The sequence below is a fragment of the Xiphophorus hellerii genome, chromosome 7, assembly GCF_003331165.1.
Source record: "Xiphophorus hellerii strain 12219 chromosome 7, Xiphophorus_hellerii-4.1, whole genome shotgun sequence".
NCBI classification, from domain to species: domain Eukaryota; kingdom Metazoa; phylum Chordata; class Actinopteri; order Cyprinodontiformes; family Poeciliidae; genus Xiphophorus; species Xiphophorus hellerii.
In genome coordinates, this window is record NC_045678.1 from 1,941,568 (window position 1) to 1,962,789 (window position 21,222).

Genomic DNA, 21,222 nt, shown 5'->3' on the forward strand with positions numbered 1-21,222 from the left:
AATTAGTTAATTATGTTATCAATCAATAAATAAGAAAAGACGGGTACATTTTTGAGAGTACAGCTTTGTTAGCAAAAAATTATAGCCTTTTGACTTAGTGTGAATTTTCTTGTATCAATAAAAATCCATCTACTCATTTTCTACCTCAAATGAGTAGAAACTGAGTAACCCTAACCTATGATCTAAGGTTTTAATCATTTAAGTTTGAATCTGATCATTTTTGCTCCAGAACTGGAAATTAGGGTTTATTTTCTTTATCTCAGCGTTGCTATCACACAATCTAATAAATTAAAATACAGACATCAGTATGAGTTAGATCGGCATATAAATACATTAACTCTCAAATCAATCTCACAGCACGTAAACTTTGGCTCTTCATAAAAATCAGCTGTATGTCTGTTGGATGTCCACAGTGTACATAAGGAGAAGATTTTTCAGTTTGAGGTGACTGTGATCCACCTGGCTGCTGCTGATCTCTACCTGCAGGCTGCAAGCTGCTCTGTTTACCTGGGGTGGAGTTGTTAGCTCTGCCAGTTTCAAACATCCTGGTCACAAGAATACCAGTCTACCTATACACACACACACAGGGTAAACACTCCTATCATCTGTTAAGTCTGTTGAACAGATGGCAGTTGATGAGCTTTGTTGTTATTGAAGAACTTAGGGAACAATAAAATCTCTTTAAATACTCATGAGTTAAGTCTTTATGACGAGAAATGACCATTTAAATAATGATTTGACCAATAGCTTTGCCCCGAGCTTTAACTAAATAAAAGAAAGAAGCTGAAATGCAAAACACATCAGAGTGTGAGGTTGAAAAGAGTGCATGGGCCAACCACATGTTCCTGCAGTTTCACATCATCAGCATCATCATTCCCTGAACAAATACTTCAGCCAATCAGCTGATCTGACTGTTTTTCAGTTAAACTTTATGTCAAACTGGAGCAGGTCTGAAAATCTTCATATAATCTGTCCTGAGAGTAACAATGGATCCCAAAACAAGGTAGGAGATTGGCTCTCAGCAATCATATTTTCTATTAATTGTTAATATAAGCAAAAGTTCCTTTAAGTTTTACACTAAGCTGTTTTAGATTTATGATGTTTATTTTCTACTTAGCCAAAATTTATTTTATTGTACTTTTTGGAATTTTATTTTGATATTTATTTACATTTCTTTAGATTTCCCCATTTACGTCTCTAATTCAAGCTTGGATAACAATAACATTGCAGAACATAATGGAGACATTTGATGTTTTGTAGTTCATTCCGTCCCACAACCCTTATGAAATATTTGAGAATTTCTGAAGAAATTTCACATTTCTAAAGTTATTTTGTCCCATTTTTCTTGCATGTATGTCTGAAAGTCTGACTTTAAAAGTCTTAGATTTAATCAACTGTTTGAGCTGTTGAGTCTTTAATAAGTTCAGATTCCCTGTTCAGTGTTGCATTTAAAGTTAGTTAAATCTTAAAGTTGTACATTTGTTCATGGCTTCTTTAAAAAAATGACAAAAGCTTTTATATGGGTCAGGAAGGTATTGAAATATTCTTGTGAAACCCTGAAAACAATTATATAAAAAAAAAACTGTAATAGTTTCTGTAATAAGTAAAATCAAGTAATTAAAAAAAAGTTTTGAGAATTTTACAAATTTACTAAAAATAAGAAACCTCTGGTACTGTAATATAAAATCTAAGAACAGAAACATTAGAGTAATAAAACTAAACAATGAAAACAGAGAGAAAGACATTTTAAACAGTTGGGTAAAATAATAAATAAAATTGCTAGTGATAAATAGGTTGGGATCCCCTCTATTTATTCTCACTTAAAATGAATAAATCATTCAGGCATCTCATATCAGCTGCACATCATGCATCTTGAAGATGTTTTTTCTTAGTTTAAACCTCATATATTATTATGGTCAGCCAACATTATTATTATTAATAATATTTTCAAGGAAGATTTGAGCCACTTATGAATCTAATGAAAGGCTCAAACAAGTGCCAAAGGAATCAGAAATCAGCCTGTCCACTCTAGATTGCATTCAGAACTTGTCAACATGTCCAGATCTGACTGAAAAAAGCAAGAAGGCAAACTACAAGATGCTAAAAGAAGTTTACAAAATTCTTAAAATATCATCAGAGAACAGACAAACTAGGGTTTTTTGCATGTTGGTTTACAATCAGAAAGAGACTGTGAGTTTAAGCCTCATGCTGTTTGCACAGAGGAAAGCTTTGCTTTGGGGCCTGATGCCTTTCTCCAGTGGCCAATGGGAGAGAGGCAGTGAACACCCTGAACAAGTCCTAAGTATTTACTCAGCTAGAACATTTATCTCATTTACATATTTTGCTTAATGAGGTAAATACTGTCAATGTTGTCTAATTAAATCTATTACTTTTGCAGAGTTAAAATAATGAGATTAGATAAGAAGCTAACATTTCATATTGAATGAGGCATTGTAAGTGTTAAATAGTTAAACTCTGAATGTACTGCCATGCTAGAGTGGAACCAATTCAGCACATTAAATATGTAAGAGTATTTATATATGGACAGTGGTAGACTTTCCTGTGTAGGAGATTAACAAGAGAAGGGCTGCTCCCTTTCACCAATCACAAACCGCAAAATATTCGTGACAGCCTGATTAACAGAAACCACAGCTGGTTAAACAGAGAAATATCGTCTTAAAGTGAAGCCAAGTGACAGAAGAGCCAGTATATTTAAGGCTCTGCAGTGATCGGTTTTATTTTTACATATGAAGCAACAAGTAAAATTTGTAAATTGCTTCAGGATGTTTGAGAAATAAGGAAGCTTTTAGCGGAAGACGTCAGGTGAGGATATGTTCTGGAAATAATGATTCTGCTGTGGACAAAAGTCATAACAATTGACAGCAGATAGATTATTGTGTCTTACTTCTGATTTGCAAAAGAGGAAACAATGGTTAGAGTAGAATAATCAGGCAGAGAAGAGCAAACCTGCTGAAAAAATTCCTTCCTTCCTCAATCTATGTGCAATACAAGAAAGATATCCTTTCAGGAACATGTTAGATTTTTAGAAATTATGTTTATCTGACTTATCTGTTTGATTTATGCTTTTCAAATAAAGAAAACAACAACAAGACATTTATGTGGGATACCACTTGTTTTCTTTTTTGTCCATTGAGTAGAAATTTTAGTTTGCTTTTTCTTTCCATATTTCATGTTTTATTGTATTTGAACTCTCGGAACCTGAGCTTAAACTAGCAGCACAGGCTTCAGCTGATGGTCTCAATGATTGGACCTTTTTTGACATCAGGCTTGCAATGTGACACAAAAGTTCAACAAAGGTTTTTTAAATCCTAAGCAGAGCTAATTATTATTTGCTACTGTGAATCTACATCTGTTTAGTGGTGAAAACACATGTGGGACGACACGTTCAGGATGGACGTTCAGTTCACCCCACATGTTCACAGAATTTGGAACCTGTCTCGAAAAATGAAAATAAAATTAAAAATCTGGACTATTTGAAACATAATAAGGAAATCAAAACAAACAGAAATATCGGTTTCTGTCTTTGGCCATAAAAATTCAAATTTGCCTATGTTCTGCTTGAGTAGTTTCAATTTTAAAACAAAAATCTAATTTCCACTTTGAGTTTAACTTTATTGAACGTAGTGTAATAAAAGAATAAACAAAGTTATATCCACAGAAAATATATTTAGATTAGGTTCAATACGTTTTGTGATTACTGGTTTCTAAAGAGAGCATTTAATTACCAGTTACTGTACATTCACTCAGACTGAACTTTAGACCGTTTTCAGTTCATAACAACTTGTCCATATTTTATACTACTGTTTTTCACCAAACGTTTGGGATTTTTTTCTTAATGGCTCAGTTGTAAAATAATCCATAAAGTGAGAATGATTGAATACCAAACTTGCTGTTTCTTTAGCAGGAAGGAAAAGAACATATTTGGCCTGAAAGTGAAGAAGAAGAAGAAAGACATCGCTGACCTGGTCCTGGCAAACAAAGGAGCTGTGGGTAAGGCATGGAAAACAAACATCACGGAGTCTCAGCTGTGATCATAAGCAGAGGAGTTGTCCCTGTTTTCATGGGAGTGAGACTAACCCTGGTCAAATAAGCATGTGTCATTACAGGGCTGACACTGTGTGCAGTCCTGGTTGCTATGGGTGATTTCAGTTTTCTAGGAAAACAGATTGTTACTGCCATTTCTATGAAACTGAAGTATTATCTGTAACGTTTACTGATATGGAACAAAAAGGTCTTTCAGTTCTTAGAGTTTCTGAATACTTTGGTCCTATTTGTTTTGTGTGTTTGTGTGTGTGCAGACAGTGAGGTCGAGGCTTCCTCTGAAGCATCTCTCCTACAGGAAGGGGAAACCCCAGAAGACCAGCCTCTCATTAGAAGAGCAATAAAACCAAACACAAAGAGGTAGTATGAGGGGCCGTTTAGGACAAAATTTACGTTTTGTCTCTCACACACTACCAAAAAGTCTCGCATACTCCAAAAAAGTAGCCACGCACACTCCAAAAAATTACGTTTTGTCTCTCACACACTACCAAAAACTCTCGCATACTCCAAAAAAGTAGCCACGCACACTCCAAAAAATTACGTTTTGTCCCTCACACACTACCAAAAACTCTCGCATACGCCAAAAAAATAGCCTCGCACACTCCAAAAAATTACGTTTTGTCCCTCACACACTACCAAAAACTCACGCATACTCCAAAAAAATAGCCTCGCATACTCAAAAAAATTACGTTTTGTCTCTCACACACTACCAAAAACTCTCGCATACTCAAAAAAATTACATTTTGTCTCTCACACACTACCAAAAACTCACGCATACTCAAAAAAATAGCCACGCACACTCAAAAATTACTCACGCACATTCAAAAAATACTCAAATTGCGTATACACACACTACTAAAATGTCACACACACACACACAAACGTTAACTTTCTCGCTCACATACACTACTATCAGCTCGCTCACATACACTGTACTAACAGCTCGCACATTCACAAACGTTAACTTTCTCGCTCACATACACTACTACCAGCTCGCGCACATACACACAAACGTTAACTTTCTCGCTCACATACACTGCTAACAGCTCGCACACACACAGACGTTTATCTCTCACATACACAAGACTAAAGTTGAACACACACACAGTACTAAGACTCGTTTTATGTATGTGTGAGAGCGAGACTTTTTATGAATGTGTGAGAGCGACACTCTTTATGAATGTGTGAGAGCGAGACTCTTTATGAATGTGTGAGAGCGACACTCTTTATGAATGTGTGAGAGTTGTCACGGAAGAGGCGGGGCATAATTTTTGGATCAAACTGCGCATGCGTAGATCCTAAACTATAAGTTTCGATTGTTGACTCACTGTATGTTCTATTACTTAGTATATTTGTGCTTTTAAATATATATAGAACGTTTAACTTTCTTGTAGATTAAATGTGCTATAGAAATAAATGAATCTGATTGATTGATTAAAAATAGCAAAATTGCTGTAGTACAATCTGTCCACTGGGTGCCAGTATTACAGGAATTATTAACCGGCGCCAACTAGTGCCGAAGAAGAAAGAGTTTGCTATACCGAACATGGCTAACTCTAATTCGAAACGAGAGAGAATTGGTCAGGCAGCTGCCATTTTAAACACCATTCTATCTTCTCCGGAGGCAACCAGCACTTTGACAGGCGCATTAAACGATTCAACGACTGCCCGCAGTGCTACAATCTGGCACCCAGTGGACAGATTGTACTACAGCAATTTTGCTATTTTTAATCAATCAATCAGATTCATTTATTTCTATAGCACATTTAATCTACAAGAAAGTTAAACGTTCTATATATATTTAAAAGCACAAATATACTAAGTAATAGAACATACAGTGAGTCAACAATCGAAACTTATAGTTTAGGATCTACGCATGCGCAGTTTGATCCAAAAATTATGCCCCGCCTCTTCCGTGACAACTCTCACACATTCAAAAAGAGTGTCGCTCTCACACATTCATAAAGAGTCTCGCTCTCACACATTCATAAAGAGTGTCGCTCTCACACATTCATAAAGAGTGTCGCTCTCACACATTCATAAAGAGTGTCGCTCTCACACATTCATAAAAAGTCTCGCTCTCACACATACATAAAACGAGTCTTAGTACTGTGTGCGTGTTCAACTCTGGTCTTGTGTATGTGAGAGATAAACGTCTGTGTGTGTGCGAGCTGTTAGCAGTGTATGTGAGCGAGAAAGTTAACGTTTGTGAATGTGCGAGCTGTTAGTACAGTGTATGTGAGCGAGCTGATAGTAGTGTATGTGAGCGAGAAAGTTAACGTTTGTGTGTGTGTGTGTGACATTTTAGTAGTGTGTGTATACGCAATTTGAGTATTTTTTGAATGTGCGTGAGTAATTTTTGAGTGTGCGTGGCTATTTTTTTGAGTATGCGAGAGTTTTTGGTAGTGTGTGAGAGACAAAACGTAATTTTTTTGAGTATGCGAGGCTATTTTTTTGGAGTATGCGTGAGTTTTTGGTAGTGTGTGAGGGACAAAACGTAATTTTTTGGAGTGTGCGAGGCTATTTTTTTGGAGTATGCGAGAGTTTTTGGTAGTGTGTGAGAGACAAAACGTAATTTTTTGGAGTGTGCGTGGCTACTTTTTTGGAGTATGCGAGAGTTTTTGGTAGTGTGTGAGAGACAAAACGTAATTTTTTGGAGTGTGCGAGGCTATTTTTTTGGAGTATGCGAGAGTTTTTGGTAGTGTGTGAGAGACAAAACGTAATTTTTTGGAGTGTGCGTGGCTACTTTTTTGGAGTATGCGAGAGTTTTTGGTAGTGTGTGAGAGACAAAACGTAATTTTTTGGAGTGTGCGTGGCTACTTTTTTGGAGTATGCGAGAGTTTTTGGTAGTGTGTGAGAGACAAAACGTAAATTTTGTCCTAAACGGCCCCTCATAAGGTAGCACTGTTATCAAACTGTGGAACTGATGAGTACAATATCTGAGTGTATTTATTTTGTAATATATTGTTCAGTTATGGTGGAGTCAAAGGGGTTTCAAACCATCATGCATCCTTTTACAACTAGCAGAAAGAAAGCAAAAGGACTCAGTTCTGGTGTACTAAAGTGGAAGTTATTGTCAGGTCTATGAAATGAAATGAAGTGTTTCAAATAATTCACACAGAAGCTATAAGGAAGATATTGTTTTGGTCAAAAGCTGCATTTGGACTATGTCTATATCTGTAAACTGACACAACATCTAAAACATTGGCTTTTTGGTCTAAATTATACAGGCTTTAATATCCAAATAAAACAACAGCAACATTCATTTAGACACAATGACTCAAAACAAATACTAGAAATACAACATAATAATTTTAAAAATTGTGTTTCATCACTACAGCTTTCATAAGTTTATGACTCAGTGCCATGCATTTTCTGCTGCTGCTTCAAGTTCAGGTAACAAGATGTCACCATGTACCTGCAATAAAAAAACACATGTCTTCACACTCATGTGCCTTTCACATTGGCATGCTCCAGGTTCACCGCTGGAGCATACCAGTGGTGAAGCACACACACCTCCAAATTGCACCCAGGTGGAACTTTGTCAGGTTGAAAGTTACTGTACAGAAAACCCTCCTCAACTTCATTTTTTTAAAGTTGCAGCTAAGTTGATCAAAACATTGACAGTGATGCTTTTCTCCACAGTAAGACTGGAACTCATAGTGGAAATCTAAAATCTCACTTATATATTGTAACAAAATAAAAGAAACATCCTGCTGCAGAGGTGATACCAGCAACTGTAGCGTTATAAGATGACTGAGAAGTCAGCATGGAAGAACCTCTTTGGAGAGTACTAACAACATGGAAGTGTGATTATATATTTTTCAAATTATTACTCACAGGTTTTAAAAGATGCCATGTAAATCGGATGCCATTTACCTAGTTTACTTCTTCATTGTGAGAACTCAAATAGGATGAATGTTTTCTGTTCTGTCAATTTTCCTGTTTGTCCGCAAGATGACAAAAAAGGTTTTTCTATGAATTTGACATTCATGTGGATTCCCACAGGGCCAAACTTCAAACTCGCATTCAGGACAGCGAAGGAAAACCTGAGAGCTTCCAGGTAATAACAACAACGGCTTAAATAGAACAGAAAAACAAAACCTTTTTGATTAAAACAGATCAATTCCGCCTCACATGGACCCTGATGAATGACTTATTCTTGTTCTGTTTCGCAGATTGGCATTAATATCACAGAAGCCAGACAGCTTGTGGGGGAAAACATAGACCCCAGTGTGGTGATTGAGATTGGAGACGAGAAGAAACAGACATCCGTCAAGGAAGGAACAAACGCTCCATTTTACAATGAGGTGAAATGAAACTGCTGGAGCTGAGAAACACATTTCCAAAAACTGTGTGGGACGAGCAGTGGTCAGATTGAGCATCAATATTGTTTCATAACCTGCCAACACAAACGCCACATTAATACAACATATTACTTAACATCAAGTAGGCAATATGTTACTGGTTAGATTACATCACTGCAATCCTAATGTTCCTGACACATTAAATACATTTACCAGAAAGAGTCTTTATTTCATTGTGTGTGGGCGTGTCCTCGGGTGTTATGGAATGCTATGCTGAATGTGATTGGTCAGATGATTAGTAAAGAGGTTATATTAAATTCTAAAATGTGCATCTTAAATATCAATGCTGAAGACTTCATCTCAAGCAATTTGAGATCTCTGCTTAATGTTGGCATTTTGGAAGCTGAACTCTGTCTTTTTTTCTTATCATTTTGTCTCGTCTGTTGGTGGGACTTCTTTTTATTATTTTTTTCCTGCTCTGCTGCTATATTTATATACATGCACATGAGTGGGTATGTTCATCAAGATGTTTAAAAAAGCTGCTAGAAAAACTTCATAAGGGCTTTAAGTCATTAATAGTTTTACTTTATAATGTAAACCTTTTTGCTTTATCTCTTTCCATCAGTATTTCGTCTTTGATTTCTTTGCCCATAAAGAGATCTTCCTTGATAAAGTCATCAAGCTGACGGTTGGTAATAACATGAGAATAAATGCAACTTCCCACTTTAATGCTGATGTATTTTGGGTACAGTTTTTATTTCTGCATTTATAGGTTGATTTTGTGGTGTTTTTATTTTGGTCCTCTGCAGGTTGTTCACTCAAAGTTGCTGAAGACATTCTCTGTGGGGTCCTTTAAACTGGACGTTTGGACAGTCTACAAACAGCCAGGTCAATCATGTTTTATGATTTAGAGAAAGTCTGAAGCAGAGCGTCACAACACTTCCTCATTGGTTCCTTCTGATGGAAAGTAGAGATATAAACTGAATAATTGCCTTACTTTCTCAGGTCACCAGTTTCTCAATAAGTGGGCAATGTTGACCAATCCTGGTGACATTAGCACTGGTGTCAAAGGATATGTTAAATGTGACATCAGTGTCTCAGCTAAAGGTGATGCCGTGCAACCGGGACAAAAAGCAAGTGATGCTGAAGAACAGATAGAAAAGTATGAAGCACCTCTGACTTAATGTGCAGTTTAAGACACACTCATTACACTGCAGGCTGAATACTACATGTTGCCTTTGCAGATTAACTGTGTTGTTTGACTGGTTTGGAATAATGTTGTCTGTCATCAGGAACCTCCTGATCCCAGAGGGGCTTCCCTCTGAACGGCCATGGGCCCGTTTCTGTGTGAAGGTGTACCGAGCCGAAGGCCTCCCTAAGAACAACTCCAGCATTATGGCCAACGTCACAAAGGCCTTTATAGGAGACAACACAGCACTCATTGATCCATATGTTGTCGTCAGCTTCTTCAAACAAGTGGTGAGCTGAATGTTGCTTCCATTTAAGAGTTTATCTGGAGCCACCTTGAACCGAGACATGAGTCTGAGTTAAGGTCCATGTTTTGGGGAGTTGGATGCAGAGCCACTGCTTCTCTTTATTGAAAGGCCTCAGTAGAGATGATTCAGGCTTCTGAGGTCAGCTGTTACCTTAGCTACCAGACCTCAGAATAGTGGAAGAAAAAGTTTTAACGGTTTCTGTCTGCAGACGGTCAGGTCCCAGTCAACTTCACAACATAGACGCTTTGACTCTATAAAACAGGGTCAATACAACTCAGCCTTATAGAGCAAAGTGTGTGGAAGATCAAATGTAGAAATTTAAGACATTTCGTACTTAATTCCATAACTAAGTTACACACAGCTCTCACATATTATCTGTAAAGCAAGATTCAGAATGAAGGATGGTTGCATATATACATGTACATGAGTGTACATGTATACACATATGAGTATATGTATATACAGACTGTACTGTACATATACAGAGTATATATACAGAGTATACAGTATGTACTGTATGTCTCAATGAAAAACACTGATCACTATTGTCGTGTTTGTCTCAGGGTCGCACATCCACCCAGAAGTCTTCAGCAGACCCCGCGTGGAACGAGCAGATTGTCTTCACTGAGATGTTTCCTCCTTTGTGTCAGAGATTAAAGATCCAGGTCTGAAAGCTTGATACCACTAATTGATTTAGAGTTCTGAAAAAAGAATGTAAGTAGGTGCAGGTAGAAATTCCATATAATCTTATATTCATTTTCCTTTAAGGTCTGGGATGAGGGGAGCATGAATGATGTTGCCATAGGAACCCATTACTTTGACCTACGACGTATCTCCAATGAACAAGATGGAGACAAAGGTGAGAAGAAATGAAGGTCTAAAGCAGGTCTGAAGGTTGAAAGGAAATGCCCGTGTTTAATCGTGAAAAGGTTTTTTCTTGTTTATTTCATGTTTTTAGGGTTTTTACCAACTTTTGGTCCTGCTTGGATTAATCTGTACGGCTCAGCTCGAAACTTCTCTTTGGGTGATGACACAGGGGAACTCAATGAGGGCATTGGCGAGGGAGTTTCCTTCAGGTTCATAGAAAGATATGATACTTCTTCATATTGCAACTAAAAGAAAGTCCCTTCTTTTGCCTGATTTATATGCCCAGGACTGTGTGCTTGTGATTTTAGGGGTAGGGTCTACTTAGAACTGACAGTAGAGATCCTGTCTGGGGGCACAGGCTCAGACTCCAAACTCAGTCGGATGATTAAACCTGTCAAAGACACAAAAGCAGGAAAAACTGGTGGGAAGGATGCTAAGTCTTCTGCTGGAGGCGGAGCAGGAGGAGGTACAGGGGCAGCTGATGATGACAAAGGAAAAGCAGGAGCAGCGGAGGTCCTGCCTGTTGATCCTCCTCCGGTGGTAAGAAAAAACCTTTTGCTTGTTCCAAAAAAGATATGTATTTAAAAGCAGCAAAATGAAATTGTACCAAAATAGTACTGCAATTAATTACTGTAAGTTAATTGATGAAGCTGCATATTGAGTGCTTCGGCCTATAAGTCAGACCAGGTTCTATAGCTTAAAAACCTTTTTAGATAAAAAGGCCGTTAATTAGGGTCAAAACCCAGATAATACATGCCTAATTTCATTAAAAAATGAAATTAGGCATGTATAATCTTTCGTCTTGCTTAGATTTACTTCATCATGCATCAGTGTAAATATTGTTATTTAAACTGAGCAAGTACTTCTGATTCTATGTCCAGCCAACTGAAGATGATGAGACCTTCCTACTTTTTGGAGCTTTGTTTGAGGCCACCATGATTGACCGTAAGATTGGAGACAAGCCCATCAGCTTTGAGTTCTCCCTCGGTGAGTCACAACAAAACCCCTTAGAAAATAAAATCCAAGTCTTTTTTCTCCATTGTAAAATATGCTTGAGGCAAAAACAAAATAAACAGTTATTCAGTTGATTATTTCTTAATTGTAACACTGTTGGGGTGAGCATTGACATGCTGGGTCACTGGTAACCAGCAATAGGTCCCTTCTTTACTTGTGCATCTTGTTTCAGGTAACCATGGCAATGTCTTGGAGTCTTCCGTTCAACCAAGTACTGCCAGTCCTGCAGTGACTCGGAGGAGAAAGGTGCTGGACTTCCCGGACAGCAGTGACATTTTTGGCTCCTCCCTCACCGTCCCATCCTCACCCCTCCTCCCCAAAGATCCCTCTGATTCATGCGGAGCCTCAAAATCTGCTACACCTCCGGAGAAACCACTCATCGTCGAGGGAAACAGGTGGGTTTCATTTGAATATGCTGCTCAACAGTTGAGATTGTCATCTGCAGTTCATTCACACTGCTTGAAAACTTAAGAGACTTCTTCTTAAATGAGCTTTAATTGGGGTTTTTGCTTAAATCATATTAAGAGACTTATTTGCTTCTTCTTCTACTGAAGCTTTTTAACACAATTTCAATTTCCCCTCTCATACCCACGGGTCTCTTAAAGAATTAGAAAATCTTCTCAAGATTTTTGTTCATCCTTGACATGATGAAAAACTGATCAGGACAAATAAGAAGTTGATTTGTGGCTGACCATCATTTGTTATTTGTTATAGCATGTAGAATATGTATTCAGTGGACTGTACATCAATCAAATGTTCATCTTAGTGCTGCATTATGCCTGTGTGTGGTTATGTTCAGACACTACATGTATTTACCTCTGGAGAAGAAGAAGCCCTGTGCTAGTGTTGTGAGCTCCTGGGAGGACAGAACCTACCGGCTCTACAACTCCAATATGCTGGAAAATATCGCTGTGCAGTTTGTAAGCAGAAACACATACACATGCGCACGCCTACACACTCACAGGAACACACACACATAGAACGTTTTTACAGCTTCACAAGGACTTTTCTTTGACTTCCATTCATTTTTCATTTATTTCTACAGCCCAGCCCTGATCCTTACCGTAAACCTAACTACTACCCGTAAACCCTAAACCTAAACCAGACCTAAACTCAAACCACACTTTACACAAGGGAGGCAATGCAACAACAATCATTTGCTTTTCTCCAGCCAAACAACCCGCAAAATTCACACATGAAATATTGAGCTCATACATGTGACACGACACAGAAAAGTAGAAACATTTTCAGCTTTAGTTGCTGCCATCGCTATCATGTCCCTTGTGTTGGGATCACCCCAACTGAAAACTGAAGGAAAATGGACACTTTTTGCTTGGTTTATCCCTCCCTGTGTGTGGAAACCTAACCGCTGATCCAAAAACATGACTGCTCCTTACGGGACCAGGGACCCATAAGGAGCAGTGGCTCCTGTTAACATACAATCTGCTGGAAAAATGTACCTTACAACCTGAGAAATGCTTAAACATACACACACACACACCCCCTCTCACATGTGTGTCATCTTGTTTATATCAGAGCCCGTTTCTAAGTTTCTTTAATTTTTTTGTCATACTGAAGATGCATCACTTTAGTGGCTCAAAGATAAATCAATCTGTGGGACTAGAGGTTTTAATAACAACCCAAATAATAAACATACATCTGTTTTTACACATATCTTAATTTGATAAGTACACCCGAAATAAAGAAACAAGTGCATCATCTGTTCTAAAAGGATTATCAATTTCTGAAAACCGCAGTGTTTTAAATTCAACAGTCTCCTTGTTGTGATTATTCTCTGCCGTTGTGTCCTACAGGACGAGGGTGTGTGTGTTGCTGCTGACCTTCATAAGAAGTTGGAGCCAGCGGCTGAGGCAGTTTTAAGAACTGAGCTCAGAGAGTTTTGTTTGAATGCCAGGTAATTCCAGCAGAGCTCTCACTGCTCCTTTGGAAAGCAGCAGCAGAGCATCTGAGGTTTGCAGCAATGAATCATTTCATTATGTTTATCCACCATGTTGGATAGCAGAGTTTACCTATTCATTTATTGTTCAATATACTCTCTACTAAATCTAAATCTTTCTAAAATTATGCTCAGAGATTTAATTTTATAACTTGTAAATTTCCACACCTGTCAGGTATCAAAGAAAAAATATAAGCTGTTTGTGATATTTTACAGTCTTGTCCAAAAAAGTCATCTCAAATTATAATGGAGCCATCCATCCATCCATCCATCTTCTTCCGCTTATCCGAGGTCGGGTCGCGGGGGTAGCAGCTTCAGAAGGGAGGCCCAGACTTCCCTCTCCCCAGCCACTTCTTCTAGCTCCTCCGGGGGAATCCCGAGGCGTTCCCAGGCCAGCCGAGAGACATAGTCCCTCCAGCGTGTCCTGGGTCTTCCCCGGGGCCTCCTCCCGGTGGGACGTGCCCGGAACACCTCACCAGGGAGGCGTCCAGGAGGCATCCTGACCAGATGCCCGAGCCACCTCAACTGGCTCCTCTCGATGTGAAGGAGCAGCGGCTCTACTCTGAGTCCCTCCCGGATGACTGAGCTTCTCACCCTATCTCTAAGGGAGAGCCCAGCCACCCTACGGAGAAGACCCATTTCGGCCGCTTGTATCCGCGATCTCGTTCTTTCGGTCATGACCCAAAGCTCATGACCATAGATGAGGGTGGGAACGTAGATCGACCGGTAAATCGAGAGCTTCGCTTTTTGGCTCAGCTCTCTCTTCACCACGACGGACCGGTACAGCGCCCGCTTGACAGCAGACGCTGCGCCAATCCGCCTGTCGATCTCCCGCTCCCTTCTTCCCCCATTCGTGAACAAGATCCCGAGATACTTAAACTCCTCCACTTGGGGCAGGACACCCCCCCTGACCCGGAGAAGGCACTCTACCCTTTTCCGGCTCAAGACCATGGCCTCGGATTTGGAGGCACTGATCCTCATCCCGGCCGCTTCACACTCGGCTGCGAACCGCTCCAGCGAGAGCTGCAGATCACGATCTGATGAAGCCAAAAGGACCACATCGTCTGCAAAAAGCAGAGATGAGATCCTAAGGCCACCAAATCGGATCCCCTCAACACCTTGGCTGCGCCTAGAAATTCTGTCCATGAAAGTGATGAACAGAATCGGTGACAAAGGGCAGCCCTGGCGGAGTCCAACTCTCACCGGAAACGAGCCCGACTTACTGCCGGCAATGCGGACCAGACTCTGACACCGGTCATACAGGGACCTGACAGCCCGTATCAAAGGGCCCGGTACCCCATACTCCCGGAGAACCCCCCACAGGGCTCCCCGAGGGACACGGTCGAACGCCTTCTCCAAGTCCACAAAACACATGTAGACTGGTTGGGCGAACTCCCATGCACCCTCCAGGACCCTGCCGAGGGTGTAGAGCTGGTCCAGCGTTCCACGACCAGGACGAAAACCACACTGCTCTTCCTGAATCCGAGGTTCGACTATCCGACGGACCCTCCTCTCCAGGACCCCTGAATAGACCTTGCCAGGGAGGCTTAAGAGTGTGACCCCTCTATAATTGGAGCACACCCTCCGGTCCCCCTTTTTGAACAGGGGGACCACCACCCCAGTCTGCCAATCCAGGGGAACTGCCCCCGATGTCCATGCGACATTGCAGAGTCGCGTCAACCAACACAACCCTACAACATCCAGAGCCTTAAGGAACTCCGGGCGGATCTCATCCACCCCCGGGGCCCTGCCACCGAGGAGCTTTTTAACCACCTCGGCGACCTCGCCCCCAGAGATTGGAGAGCCCAACCCAGAGTCCCCAGGCTCCGCTTCCTCAGTGGAAGGCATGTTGGTGGGATTGAGGAGGTCTTCGAAGTACTCTGCCCACCGGCCCACAACGTCCCGAGTAGAGGTCAGCAGCACACCATCCCCACTATAAACAGTGTTGGTGCTGCACCGCTTCCCCCCCCTGAGACGCCGGATGGTGGACCAGAATCGCCTCGAAGCCGTACGGAAGTCTTTCTCCATGGCCTCTCCAAACTCCTCCCACGCCCGGGTTTTTGCCTCAGCAACCGCCCGAGCCGCATGCCGCTTCGCCCGCCGGTACCCATCAGCTGCTTCCGGAGTCCCACAGGCCAAAAAGGCCCGATAGGACTCCTTCTTCAGCCTGACGGCATCCCTCACCGAAGGTGTCCACCAGCGGGTTCGAGGGTTGCCGCCGCGACAGGCACCGACAACCTTGCGGCCACAGCTCCGATCGGCCGCCTCGACAATGGAGGCACGGAACACGGTCCACTCAGACTCCATGTCCCCCACCTCCCCCGGGACGTGTTCGAAGTTTTGCCGGAGATGGGAGTTAAAGCTCCGTCTCACAGGGGATTCCGCCAGACGTTCCCAGCAGACCCTCACAACACGTTTGGGCCTGCCAGGTCTGACCGGCTTTCGCCCCCACCACCGGAGCCAACTCACCACCAGGTAGTGGTCAGTGGACAGCTCCGCACCTCTCTTCACCCGAGTGTCCAAGACATACGGCCGCAGATCCGATGAAACGATGACAAAGTCGATCATCGAACTGCGGCCTAGGGTGTCCTGGTGCCAAGTGCACATATGGACACCCTTATGCTTGAACATGGTGTTCGTTATGGACAATCCATGGCGAGCACAGAAGTCCAGCAACAGAACACCGCTCGAGTTCAGGTCGGGCGGGCCGTTCCTCCCAACCACGCCCCTCCAGGTCTCACTGTCATCGCCCACGTGAGCGTTGAAGTCCCCCAGCAGAACAAGGGAGTCCCCAGGAGGAGCACTCTCCAGTACCCCCTCTAAGGACTCCAAAAAGGGTGGGTAATCTGAACTGTCGTTCGGCCCGTAAGCACAAACGACAGTCAGAACCCGTCCCCCCACCCGTAGGCGGAGGGATGCTACCCTCTCGTTCACCGGGGTAAACCCCAACGTACAGGCGCCGAGATGGGGAGCAACAAGTATGCCCACTCCTGCCCGACGCCTCTCACCTTGGGCAACTCCAGAGTGGAAGTATGTCCAGCCCCTCTCAAGGAGACTGGTTCCAGAACCAGAGCCGTGCGTCGAGGTGAGACCGACTATTTCTAGCCGGAACCTCTCAACCTCACGCACTAGCTCCGGCTCCTTCCCCACCAGAGAGGTGACATTCCACGTCCCAAGAGCCAGTTTCTGCAACCGAGGATCGGACCGCCAGGGTCCCCTCCCTCTGCTGCCACCCATCCCACACTGCACCCGACCCCTTTGGCCCCTCCCACGGGTGGTGGGCCCATGGGAGGGGGGGCCCATGTTTCCTCTTCGGGCTGAGCCCGGCCGGGCTCCATGGGTAAAAGCCCGGCCACCAGACGCTCGCCATCGTGCCCCCCCTCCAGGCCTGGCTCCAGAGTGGGGCCCCGGTGACCCGCGTCCGGGCGAGGGAACACCAAGTCCAAAGTTTTCCTTCATCATTGGGGTCTTTGGGCTGCTCTTTGTCTGGTCCCTCACCTAGGACCTGTCTGCCTTGGGTGACCCTACCAGGGGCATGAAGCCCCAGACAGCATAGCTCCTAGGATCATTGGGACACTCAAACCCCTCCACCACGATAAGGTGGCAGCCCATGGAGGAGTATAATGGAGCCAATGTGTAAAAATACTGACTTTCTGTAGTACAGAAATGACAGTGAGGAGAGGAGCAACTTTAATACAAATTTTATTCCCACGTTATAATTCTTATCACATTAAATCCACTTCCAGCCTTTCAATTTACTCCTAGGCAAAGCATCGCCAGATAAGTTTGTATTTTTACCCATTTTAGGACTTTGTATTGACATCAATTCATTTATGCTACTGCATTTTTCAACCCTAGTCATTACCAGTGGCAATAATTTGGGTTAATGTAACTCTAACTCTGTATTCACTAACATTGTTGCTTTTTCTTCACTGCTTACTGCTGTTGCTCCACCACTAATTAAAACACGACAACCAGACGCCCTTCTTACAACATTCATTCAGTTAATCAACAAGCAATCCACCTGTAGCTGTCACAACCAAAAGGTTTTTTTTTAATGGGTTTCTAGTATTATTATGGAGGAATTTTGTTCTGCTTTTTAAGATGTGTTGTGTGTTTTACAGGAATTTTATTGCCGCTGCAGAGGCCAAACTGAAGGCAGAGCTGAAGAGCAGCTACCTGACAACCCTGGACAAGAAACGTTTGACCATGTGCAAACAAGAGCTGGTGAGGCTGGCAGCACCTGCTGAGGGAAGGTTCATCTAGATATCTAGAATATAATGAAAAATCTTTGAGTTTTAATCAACTGATCCCAGAATCATACCTTTTAATTTAATTAATTATTAGGATTTAACACATGGAAAACAGTCACCCCCTCTTACAGATTTCTTCAAGTCTTGTTTTTATTTTCATTGTTAAATATTTCAGGTCTTCAAATAAATGTTAACATCAGACATATTGTCTCTATCGGGCAAAAACCTGGTGTTTGGGCCTTTGTGTTGCTTGTGGCCAGCAGTGGGTTTGGTCTCGGAACTCCCCCATGAATGTCACTGTTTACTAAGAATGTTCACAAACTTCTATCTAAGACTTAATGATATTGCAACTATTACTAGTCCATAACATTATTTTTCCTTTTATGAAGAACAGACAAATAATGAACTGAATCAAAATACATTTTACAACATTTTGCTTACATTAAAAGTATAAGCATAAAAATTAATCTAAGTAGACTGAGAAAGTAATTCATTTAGAATACATTTAGAGTATTGGTTGTTTAATTACTTTTGCAGTTAGAAAGTAGAGTCTCTAGTGTGCAGATAACAGGCACAGTTGAATGCCCCTCCTGGTAGAGGCAATAAATAAACTATTATGCATGTAGAGGTGCTGATTTCAGAAAGAAATTTGCAGTGGCCTTTTTATTTTTTTCCAGAGCTGTAGTTGCAGTACAGCAACGTGAATATTTGATATGGTATGTCTCTGCTCAAGTTCAAATAGTTGGCCATTTTCGAACCATTTTCCGATATTGTTTTCAAAAACTTATGTTGCAGAAAATCACCTGAAGTGCCAATTTGATCAACTAATCAATACTGCCTCCAGCTACATTAATCAATAAAAAGGTCACTTTATGCTGGCTCTCTGTAGATATTTCAGGATAGCCTCCATGTCTAAAGTTTATCAAGACCATTTATAATGGGCCTTTTGGCACCTAAACAGGAGTTCACCTAAACAGCAACATAGAGGGTCTAATAATTTGTTCCTCTATTGCAGTCAGACTAAATAAGTATGACTGTAATAGCTCTAAAGTAATGTTTCATTGGACAACAGGTCAGTAAGGACTTACTCTGTGTTCTCCAGCAAAGTGTTTTGGCAAAGCATTAGTAGAACACAGCACATACATGCGTGTTGCAGGAGAGTATGATTGGAGAAGCTGAGATGGTGGGAGAGAGGAAAACATCAGCAAGAGGAGTGAAAGAAATGCTACAAGAAGCAACAAAACTAGCACAAAAACTACGTTTTCTTGTGGAGGAGGTGAGAAAAGCTTTAACAACGTCTGACTGATATGTTTACTACAGTATCCAAACTTTTCTTTATCACATACACATCCTCACATTGCAGCCCCAGCACACAGTCCCAGACATGTTTGTGTGGTTGCTAAGCAATAACAAACGTGTTGCATATGCCAGACTTCGAACCAGAGACCTGCTTTACTCCAGCAACCGGGAGGCCAGAGGAATTCTCTGTGGGAAGATAGTAACACTGTACCTGAAGGTTAGAACATGCATAGCACACTGCTCCTTTAATTGCTGCACAACTGGTAGGAAAAAAAAAAAAAGTTCTGTATTTGTGTGTGCGCTTGTGTGTGCAGCCACCAGGGAAGCGACCTGCAGCATTGTCGGTCCAAGCCAAGCTGGATGTGTATCTGTGGTTTGGAGCTTGCTCAGACTCCAGCCATATGCTGGATGACCTGCCTGCAGGATACAGACCAGCCACAGGGGACGCCGACACCAACAGCCCTCCTTCTTACCTGCTTTGCATGGGTGAGGAAGAAGCACCTCTATGTACACTCTTGGCAGTATGTCCATTGTTTAATAGATTGATCAGAATTTCTTCTAGCTGAATGCGGCAGACAGAAGTCAGAGTTTTTGGTCCCATTAAGCAAGCTTGGAGAAAAATACAGAGAATGCCAGAAACCTTGCTGTAGTTCTGGTTTGTCACAGCCCTTCGGTTTAGGTTGGAGTTTTTACTTTCCTTTACTAATTTGGGACACCTGAATTGAGGACCTAGTAAGACTTTCAAACCACTGATTACCAACTAACTCCTCTCTGCTCTGCTCAACAAATATCTGTCTTTCAATCACACATTCCAACACTTTCACTTAAATCCTCCACTCAATACACACCATATGCCACTGATATCACTTCCACACATCATGTTTGAAACTTTAATTCGAACCTTAATTTGTGCTGAATAAACCCTTACACATGGTGTGACCTCTGATGAGCCAGGAGATTAAAAAAAACTAAGATATGAATTTCTGTTATCTTAAAAACATTGTTAGAATTGATCGATTTCTGCATCATCTAAATAATTATTGCTTTTTGAGGACTTTGACTAGACATGATCAGCTTGGAGGTTTCTTATTCGCTCCAAGAGCTTCATCAGGTGAATGTCGGCGCGTGGCAGAGCTTGTGGATGGACCTGCTGTGTTTGTTTCTACAGAGCAGCACAGGTTCCAGCTGCGGTGCCACATGTATCAGGCTCGAGGTCTGATCGCTGCAGACAACACGGGGCTGTCCGACCCATTTGCGAGAGTCACATTTCTCTCACATAGCCAAACCACCAGTGTAAGTGTGTGTTTACATGTATTGTTAGACCCAGCTCATATGACTGGGGTTTTCATGGCAACCTGACTTAAAACACTTTAAAATCAAATCAAAATGAAGAGTTTAGTTTGTTCTAAACTGTGCAGGTTTAGAACAAACCTGTTGCGGTATTTCTGCTCTTCAAGTCTGACCTTGGTCTTCTTGTTTTGTGTGTGTTGTCAGATCATCAGTCAGACTCTCAGTCCTACATGGAACCATTGTTTGCCAATGAGCTCCCTTCTGTTAAGTGGAGACCTGCAGCACATCCAGGAGGAGCCTCCTCACGTTGTTGTCGAGGTTTACGATGATGACGCTCTGGTAATCCCACCACAAGACACATGATTCAGACGAGTCTCTTAGTTTCTGCCATCTCTGAACCCCTCCCTGCTCTGTTCTCTGTGCAGGGAAAAGCAGAGTACCTGGGGGCCACAGTGGCAGTCCCTGAGGTGCGCTTGGCCTCTGAGCCCTACACCCCCCCTATTCTGCAGTACAGCCCACTTCACTGTGGCAGCCAGTCAGGAGGAGACCTACTGGCTGCATTTGAACTGCTGCAGGTTAGTCTCTCCGGTCACTTTCATGCCAAAGTTGTATGAAACGGCGACAATAGTGATAAAGAATCTTGTTTCCATGGATACGAACAAATCCTTAAATAACAG

General features: G+C 42.0%; 1 protein-coding gene across 3 annotated transcripts in view; it reads left to right on the top strand.

The window, feature by feature from the left end:
* The first annotated feature begins 891 nt into the window (after positions 1 to 891).
* The window catches only part of fer1l6 (fer-1 like family member 6), a 37,907-nt gene continuing 17,576 nt past the window's right edge, over positions 892 to 21,222 (top strand). For 2 of the 3 annotated variants that reach the window (XM_032567270.1, XM_032567272.1), the window contains exons 1-24: positions 892 to 1,003; positions 3,923 to 4,011; positions 4,320 to 4,422; positions 8,071 to 8,125; positions 8,241 to 8,372; positions 8,995 to 9,057; positions 9,179 to 9,257; positions 9,375 to 9,531; positions 9,662 to 9,848; positions 10,429 to 10,530; positions 10,634 to 10,724; positions 10,824 to 10,941; positions 11,041 to 11,272; positions 11,614 to 11,719; positions 11,919 to 12,141; positions 12,546 to 12,666; positions 13,561 to 13,661; positions 17,828 to 17,930; positions 19,113 to 19,232; positions 19,320 to 19,472; positions 19,570 to 19,741; positions 20,424 to 20,548; positions 20,750 to 20,884; positions 20,971 to 21,120. In XM_032567270.1, coding sequence (XP_032423161.1) covers positions 987 to 1,003; positions 3,923 to 4,011; positions 4,320 to 4,422; positions 8,071 to 8,125; positions 8,241 to 8,372; positions 8,995 to 9,057; positions 9,179 to 9,257; positions 9,375 to 9,531; positions 9,662 to 9,848; positions 10,429 to 10,530; positions 10,634 to 10,724; positions 10,824 to 10,941; positions 11,041 to 11,272; positions 11,614 to 11,719; positions 11,919 to 12,141; positions 12,546 to 12,666; positions 13,561 to 13,661; positions 17,828 to 17,930; positions 19,113 to 19,232; positions 19,320 to 19,472; positions 19,570 to 19,741; positions 20,424 to 20,548; positions 20,750 to 20,884; positions 20,971 to 21,120 — 2,934 coding nt within the window. In that variant the 5' untranslated portion in view covers positions 892 to 986. The remainder of the gene's footprint in view (positions 1,004 to 3,922; positions 4,012 to 4,319; positions 4,423 to 8,070; positions 8,126 to 8,240; positions 8,373 to 8,994; positions 9,058 to 9,178; positions 9,258 to 9,374; positions 9,532 to 9,661; positions 9,849 to 10,428; positions 10,531 to 10,633; positions 10,725 to 10,823; positions 10,942 to 11,040; positions 11,273 to 11,613; positions 11,720 to 11,918; positions 12,142 to 12,545; positions 12,667 to 13,560; positions 13,662 to 17,827; positions 17,931 to 19,112; positions 19,233 to 19,319; positions 19,473 to 19,569; positions 19,742 to 20,423; positions 20,549 to 20,749; positions 20,885 to 20,970; positions 21,121 to 21,222) is intronic. The other variant, XM_032567271.1, reaches the window with a different exon arrangement.